Source organism: Cryptomeria japonica, chromosome 10 (assembly GCF_030272615.1).
Source record: "Cryptomeria japonica chromosome 10, Sugi_1.0, whole genome shotgun sequence".
Classification (NCBI taxonomy): Eukaryota; Viridiplantae; Streptophyta; class Pinopsida; order Cupressales; family Cupressaceae; genus Cryptomeria; species Cryptomeria japonica.
In genome coordinates, this window is record NC_081414.1 from 764,320,723 (window position 1) to 764,329,740 (window position 9,018).

At 36.1% G+C, this 9,018-nt stretch overlaps 1 protein-coding gene across 1 annotated transcript; it reads left to right on the forward strand.

Moving 5' to 3' along the window:
* Window positions 1-2,811: 2,811 nt before the first annotated feature.
* Window positions 2,812-8,276, forward strand: LOC131026992 (uncharacterized protein At5g39570). The gene is made up of 2 exons (XM_057956997.2): window positions 2,812-4,034; window positions 7,929-8,276. Exons 1-2 carry the CDS (start codon window positions 3,054-3,056, stop codon window positions 8,004-8,006), a joined length of 1,059 nt encoding a protein of 352 aa, XP_057812980.2. The 5' UTR covers window positions 2,812-3,053; the 3' UTR covers window positions 8,007-8,276.
* The last annotated feature ends 742 nt before the right edge of the window (window positions 8,277-9,018 follow it).

Consider the following 9,018-nt stretch of genomic DNA (forward strand, 5'->3'; position numbering starts at 1 on the left):
GAACTTGCAGAGGAATTGCTGGTGTATTTTGTGGAACATATATACAATTGGTAAAACATATAGTTGGTTGTTCTCTCTCATAGGCTAAAGTATATTTTGAATTTTCATTTTGGATTGGGGCATTGAAATGGGGTTTACTTTTGCATTTGGAACTGCAAGGCAAGAAAGAATGCTTTGTTTCATGCTTGTTCATATGCTATGACTTGATCAGATCAGATGTGGCTTTGGAACTTGTCTGGATGAATAATATGATTGACTTTGTGTTTCCATACCTACTTCAGGTTCTTGATATACTCTTATGATTCTGTGAATATTTTAAGTTTCTCTTTAATAAACATTTTAAATCTTCCGTAGAAATAAATATGTGCCTATTTTGTTTACATAATATGTATGCTTAGCTTCTTCCCCTTGCTTTGCTAGCACCTCCAATACCTGGCATGGGAGTGGGCATGGGAGGTTGCTTCCAGCCAGGTATGAGTGGAATGGGAATGCCTCGCATGCCAGCTTATGGTATGCCACCTATGGGTGGCTATTGATGGGATTGAAGAACTTAACGTGGGACACAATTATTCAATTATACATGGTTTTTTGAGGCTGGTCTTCGAGTGGAAAGATTAGATTGTCAAATTGTTTTTATTGTCGTTTGGTTGGTTGATACAAAATAATGAATCTTTAGTATTATCGTATTGGTCAATCAGTCCAAATCTTTCCATCCACCAAGCATCTGACACCCGAACCGTCGCATGCTTAGATTGTCAAATTGTTTTTATTGTCATTTGGTTGGTTGATACATAATAATGAATCTTTAGTATTATCGTATTGGTCAATCAGTTCAAATCTTTCTATCCACCAAGCATTCGATGCTCGAACCGTCGCATGCTTAGATTGTCAAATTGTTTTTATTATCGTTTGGTTGGTTGATACAGAATAATGAATCTTTAGTATTATCGTATTGGTCAATCAGTTCAAATCTTTCCATCCACCAAGCATCCGACGAGGATGTTGTATGCCCAATAGCATCCTCATCGGATAAGTAGTGAGGGGGCCGTCATAATTCCGACGTCCACCCAATTTATTCCAACGCCCGAACCGTCAGACATACAACATCCTTGCCGATGCGGATGCCCTGGTTGCCGTTGGACATCGTCGGAAGTCCAATGGACCCCCATGAAACATCCAACAAGGATGCTGCATATCCGACGATATTCTCGCCAAATGGGCGGTCATGTTCACCGTCGAAACATTACCTGGATGCTGTTGGAATTCTGATGAATTGTAGTCGGAATTCCGACGAACTGTTGTCGGAATTGAGCCCCAAATGTACTAGTGAGGATAGAGCCATATCAAAGGAGCCTAGAATCTAATTAGAATCTTTCTCTATCAAGGCTAGATCTATTAGATTCACGTCCTCCTTAATGTGATGGTTAATTAGGTCATATGGTGGTTTTATTATCTTAACTCTAACCCTAATTTCACACCAACATAGTCATTAACTTTTGATTTGGAACCATCTTAATCCAAAAACCATTTCAATGGAGATTCTTCTTCTTCCAAGTGCCCTAGTGGACTATGCAACCTCCTCTACCCTATAAGAGGAGGGGAAGAGTGGAGGACCTTTCACTAGTTATATAGCAACTAGGTTATTCGTCACTTCACTAGATGGTTCCCCAATATGGGAGATGGGAGATTTCCCATCATTAATGGGTTTTGAAGTCATTTGTGACATTGAAGCTCTTGATCCAAAGGCTTTGAGAGCCCACTTTGAAGCATCTGGGCTCTTGTTGTAGTAGTTAACCATGATTTACCAACCTTCTTATTTTCCAAGAGGCGTTGACCTTGGCAAGGGTTGTGTCGAAGGCTTTGGTTGAGGAGATCCTCACGAGCAATTTCAAATTTTATGCTTGAAGGATTGACATTGGTATCATGTATTGGGTAGATCAATATACTACACTCATTGAGAATAGTGAGTCTAGCCAACCTATCTATTCATAATGTCATTGAGGTCCTTGGAGAGTTTTATCTCTAGGAAAACTCATTAGTGAGGATGATCTAAGTAAAATACTTTAGGTTTGATGCAAGCAATAGAGTCTAATGAGGACATATTTGGGTTAGAAAGTTCTAGCAAGGTAAGGCGAGACCAAGACACTCAACCCAAATTGGGATTTAAAGAGACTTGTTGTATGAGATGACAAAGTCATGAGTCCACGTTTTGAACACTAAAAGGGAAGAATAGACAAGCTAGGGGCCTCGCTTAAGAGCAACCTCAACATTATTGGCCTTGACAAAACAAAAGAGAAAAAACCTTTGGTTTAACCATCTAGACAAATAATTTTTAGTTCCTTAGGCAGAGAAATAATTTTCAATAGTTTAACACTTGCCTTATAATTTTTAGTAGAAAATAATTTTCAAAATGTTATTTTGCATATGAAAAACTCTTCAACTACTTTTTTGAACTTGTGTATTTTTTATAGATCTATATAATAATACAATCAAAAAAAAACTTTGATATCACGTGATATGATATAAATATGTTTTTTAAAAAATGAATGATTTGATTTTTAGATGGAATATTACTTTACATATAATTTACTACCAATATTATTTTTACAACTCTTTAAAGTACAAATACTAATAAAATAAATAAATTTATTTATAAGATCTTTATCCTTCCTTCTACTTTATAGTATCACTAGAACCTTCAACCCTACCCCACATCTTTATAATATCAACAAACATTAACCCTACCCCACAACCTATAAAATCTATCCAGAAAGTAAGATCAAAGGTTAGTTGTTAAATCAAAATAATGTATTGCCAGACACGTCCACACTTATTTAGCTTATATTAATTGAATTCAACCCTCGAAAAGCCACCATGGGGAGTCGATTGGGAGACCCAATTCGGATAGTGTCGAGCTGTAATATAACCCATCGTCTTTATAAGGGACTACACGGTCTCGACGCGCAGCTTCCATTTCATGCATAGAAGCACTCCATATATAGTTATATGCCTAGAGGAGATTTTTACAAGAGTTGATCATCTTTATCAATTCAATGGCTTCATTCTATGAGGATCGCGGTGATGCAGTGGACGACTTTGATGATTATGATCCACACCCCTATAGTGGGGGTTATGATCAAGCTGTTAACTATGGCAGACCCAGACCCCCTTCTGAAGAGACCTGCTATCCTCCCTCCACTGCTGGTGACTATGATTCTCATGACTTCTCCTATGGATCTGAATCCAATCCCTATAGTGAGCAAGGAGAATCCCACATAGATGAGGATAGACCCACATGGGGATCTGGATCACAGCCTTCCCACCAATCATCCGGGTATGGAGGTGGATCTGATTATGAGAGACCCACTAAGCCTAAGCCTAAGCCTAAGCCTGCATATGGTTATGAGTCCAATCAGTATGGTGAATCGGATGAGTACAGTGGCTATGGAAAGCCCAATTTACCCAAGCCTCAGCCTGCTTATGACTCTCAGCCAAATGAGTATGGTGAATCTGAGGAAAGACCCCCCAGTTGGAACAGACCTACACCTCAAGAATATGGGGAGGAGAAGCCACCCAGTTGGAACAGGCCTCCACCTCAAGAATATGGGGAGGAGAAGCCACCCAGTTGGAACAGGCCTCCACCTCAAGAATATGGGGAGGAGAAGCCACCCAGTTGGAACAGGCCTTCTCCTCAGGAATATGGTGAGGAGAGGCCCCCAAGTTGGAACAGGCCTACACCTCAGGAGTATGGTGAGGAGAGGCCTCCCAGTAGGAATAGACCCAGTACTCAAGAGTATGGGGAGGAGAAGCCCGAGGGATGGAGGAGGCCTAGTTATCATAAGCAGGAAGAGGAAGAGGATCAGCCTCCTAGATTTGAGAGGCCAAGCTCTTACCAGCAGAGTGAAGAGGAGGATCCAGAGCGTTACAGGAAGCCTCAGAGGCCTTCTTACTGCCAGCAAGAAGAGGAGGCTCCAACATTCGAGAGACCCAGTTATGGAGAAGATAAGGGAGAGAAATATGGGCGTCCTCAATATGTAAGTTAATTGCAATTGTTTCTTTGAAAGATTTTTAGCTCATCACATTTGTCTCTTTCTGAGAATATTGTCAAGCATTTTACATTTTTGATTCTGTGATTGCAATCTCTTTAATCTTGATTCTAGGCTATAAAGGAAAGTCCATTTAGTTTGAAACTTTCCTTCCACGTGGGTGGGTCCATCACTTCTAGATCTATTCTGTTTCCTTGGGACGTGGTCCCATGTACTATAGGAGCTAACCTGAATAATTGGAGCTCCCACTTTTTTCTCCCTAAGTTAATCAAGTGTTGCTGAAATTTTATTCAGTAATTAAAGAGATTTTAATCCACATACTTTTGTTTATTGTTTTATTTTTATTCTGCACTACAATTTATATTATAAATTGCTCTTATTTTGTATTCTTCTGCATTAGAGTGGAGCTAGTGTACTGTTGTTTCTATTGGATCAATATGAAAAATTTGCATATGATTTTAATAAAAGTCTAAAAAGTGTGTTGGTGATAGTGTGTTGGTAAAGTTATCACCAGAATCAAGTCTTGTTGAGATTAAGTTTTCAGTCAGTTTAACAGAATGAATATTCTTCATGTTCTTATATAAGATAGCTTTATGAATAACAAATCCTCTTCCATATTGATAGAAATTGCCAAAAATAAACTAATCGACTACTGGGCAGATCGGCGATCTGTCTGACTTGGACTGCCTGTTTGTTTATAAAATTTGGGTACATTTTTCGATGGCAAAATTGTCTGTGAAATCTGATTAATTTGTGATTAGATCACAACGTTTCCAGGAATTGCGATTTAATCACAAATAAACTGCCGCAACAAGTAATGCTTCTATTTTTTTTTCCATTTAGCGGCTCATTTTTCCCTTTGGTCACCAGCAAGATACCCAAGGCTTCTTTTTTTTTCTTCTGATTTTTGTCATGATTCTCGACGCCAGTTGTTCAATTTGCCTGTAAAATACTTGATTTTTTAACTTCGTCAAAATTTTGGTTTTTACGTTGTTCACTTATTGTTTTATGGGCTGTGCACCTGCATTTTTAAAGGGTTTGGAGAATAGTAAATTTTTTTATTTTGTATTTTATAAAAATGGCATGCTCCGTAAAAAGCTATATACCTTGAAAGCTTTGATGTGTTCTTGGCGATGTGGGCTCTGCCTCTTGAACCTGCCCTGTATCATGCGCCAGGGGTACCCGACCAAGCCGAGGGCCGCTGCCTGCAAACCCCGTAATAATTTTTTTTTTAACTTAAAAAAAAGAGATGATTTTGGCTGCATTAGACATTAGTTTTTTCTATTCTTTGAATTTCTCTGCTTTTTAAAGTTTCCTTTGCTGTTTTACATTAAAACATTTCTACTACTATGATTAGAAAATTTGTACTTTGATGATCTGCAATGGAGAATGCAATCTACTCTTTTTGGAACATAAATATTTGTAATGTCCACACGTAAATATGGACTAAAGCTTATAGCAGTGCACACATGGCTAAATAAGGAGTTTGCCAATTTGGTTTACCAGCAAATTAGCAATATTATTTGTGTTTTGTTCCAAATGTTCTGTTTTGGTTTGCAGCATCATGATAATCAGTCGAAAGTTTAGATTCATCATGATAATCTTTATGGGTTAAAGTAATTGATGACTTAGCATACTAAATATGAATAACAAGTGTACAGTGTAGCATCGTTTTTGTGTTTGGGTCTCTTCGATGTTACAGTGCTCTTTCCAAACTCTGGTCTTATAGACTGTCTGATCTTGTATATGTCATTAAAAAGTGTTATTTTATTTATGTCAATTTTTCTGTTATTTCTTTATATGTACAGTGTAGCATCGTTTTTGTGTTTGGGTCTCTTCGATGTTACAGTGCTCTTTCCAAACTCTGGTCTTATAGACTGTCTGATCTTGTATATGTCATTAAAAAGTGTTATTTTATTTATGTCAATTTTTCTGTTATTTCTTTATAATTCATTTAACAGTTTGTGAGTAACATGTTAAATTATTGCTTGCACAAGTAATTGTTTAAAGATCATTCAACATGCCATCTTTACATAAATAGGAGATATTTTCCACAGCAAGTCAAATTATGATATTTCTATCAGAATTCAACTGTGTAGTTTGAGTCAAACTAATTGATCCATGTTTTACGAGTAGTGCTTCACAAGAACCCATCTCTAATGAGAATGAATTACCTTATCACTCATTGCATCTAAATGATGCTCACAAAGGTGAAGTATTGGGCCTTCTTGGGGAGGTCACCCATCCTAATACCATTCCAACTCAAGCGAGTTTGACCATGGAGTTTCCCTCAAGGTGAAGTCCACTTAGCTTGCTATCCCATTTGCAAAATCTTCAGCAAGTTTTGTGCCTTTTGAACCATTCATTGTAGAGCCCCTTGTAGTTCATCAATTGATAAATAGGAGATATTCTCCACGACAAGTCAAATTATGATATTGCTATCAAGATTTAACTGTGTAGTTTTCAAATCAAACTTTTTGACAAATATTTCATGAATAATAATTCACACAAACCCATTTTTAATTCTTTAAACTTAAAAACGAACAGAAAACATTCTTCACAAATGATTCTTAATTGCCTTTCAATCTAATCTTTAATCAATACTAAGTTGACAACCTACTCCTGACACTTGGAGAGCAGTACATGAACATTTTAGCGATCTCTTTGCTTACTGATATTTAGGTGTTTTATAAGTATAGCTTACAAAGAATATTTATCCTGTTCGTATTTGTAGATTCCTTTGTCTTTTTGTCAGTTTATAGAACTGAAAGAGCTGGATTAAGCAGCTCAACGGTTTTTCCAGAGCACGAAAGAGCTGGATTAAGATATTTGTTGTGACATTGTTAGATCTAGACCCTGCCACCAATTTTTCTTGCTATTAGATTTGGTACCATGTGACCGGATTCTAATATATTTGTTAACAAAGGATTGATGATATGCTTGTACTTTAGGTCTAGAAGATTTTTTCTCACTGCCAACTTTCAAAGGGTTAAGAATTATTTTAGTATATGTTAAAATATTTCTGCTTAAATATTCATTGATCAGAGTGTTTAGTTAGACTGGGGTCTTATGGAGGGGATTTCCTTAAAAATAGAGTTGGAGTTGTTGAGATTTTTTAAGAAAATTTTAAAGCTGCTGATCACATGAATTTTGTATTGTAATTCAGCTTAAAAATTTAAATTCCGAAATTTAAGAAAATTGGTGGTCTCATGAATATATAATTTATTCATGAGACCACCTCTTTCTTAAAATAGAGTTCAAGCCCCTCATGAGACTCCTAATTCAAGAGTGGCCTCCCACTTATAGAAATAGTTTTTAGACTTAAAAGGCTCACGAAATAATGCAGGTTGAGCTTTAAGGAAATTTAAAAGTTAAAGTTGATTCTCTGGTTTTCATCCTCATCTTTAGAGATCTGTTATATCCTACATGGGTTTTAGCTTACAAAGTTTTTTCGTTTTATGGTCTGTTTGAGTAATTCTTAACCTTTTGACTCAAGGCCTGTTTTGATATAGGGATAAGTTCAAAATTTATAATAGCGACATGTCAATTTTTTCTGTTTTGCACTGCTAATTTTAAAACAGATGTCCATGCCCTGATCCTCTCAGACAACTCTATAGACTATAAGTTTATGAATTTTTTTGCCTCTTGTTTATAAGTTTTGGTTGCTTGATTGAAAGGTTGTATACTTTAGATTATAAGAGATGTCAAAATTCCTTTCTTGTTCACAAAGGTGAATGCTACAAGGATTGGAAGGTTGTATGCATTTTTCTATTTATAATCTTTTATTTTAAGCCGAACATGGATAATTTGTTATTGATTTTACTTCCATGTATGTAGTTTTTTAAGAGGCTAAAAGTTCTTTTTGAAATGCTCACGTGACAGGGTGATGACTATGAAGAAAGGAAGGAGCAGCAACATCACCATGGTCACCATCATCGCAAATCTTACGATGACGAGTGATCTCGATGCAGAAGCTTGACTTAACAATGTTTAAGTTACGAGTATACTGTTATTGAGAACATGACAAATGATTTGAGTGCATAAGCTTTGCTTAGTGACCCATAAAAACTTTGAAGGTATTAATATGCATATTCTGACATAGAACTTTAAGGGTGTTATTAATAAGCATATGGAGACTATTTAAGAAGTTTAAATATGTAGTGTGGAGGAAAATATTTTGTATGGCATTACAGTATTGAGCTTTTCTATATATAACTTAAATTATGTGTTTGTGATGTGCTGTATGAATTAATGCTAATTGGTTCTGTCTAAATTTATTGACAGTTAGTACAAAAGATGCAAATAGAGAAAAATCAGATAAGAAACTGAACCATGAACTCTAAACTCTAGTAGCTTCTTTACAGGAAAGACAGGGCAACATAGAAACAGGGAGTCTATATAAGCTTCATGGGAGGCATGCCAAAGGTGGTTGAATTTGACATAGCATAAGGCTTAATTGTTCCCTGTTTTAATAACTGACTGCGCAATGATGTTTTCGGCTTAGTTGTAATGGTAATGGATATAAGGAAGGAGATATAGATTAAGATTTCTCTAGGTGCTAGGTACGTTTAAATACTAAGACCCATGATTAAATGTAGATCAGATGTTTACCCAACAATAACTATCCTTTTTTTTCTCGTTGAATGAAGAAAACATAAGTTGCAGGTTCGGGATAAAGATCCGGTTTGTCAATTTGGCTAAATTTTTTTTGGGGGTCTGGATTTCTTAGTACTATAAATATATACATACAACTAGTATGTTCATCTGTTCGAATGAATGCTGATCAATGTGAATTATAAATTTGTTATACAAAGATCAAATATATGAACAAATTTAAACTAACAAATCACTCATCTGCAGTCATAAATAACTGTTATTTACTTTCATTGATTACGTCTATTGCTTGCTGTTCAGTCTCTGTGAATTATGTGTTATGATGTAATGTTCATATCTTAAAAAACTTAAAAACACA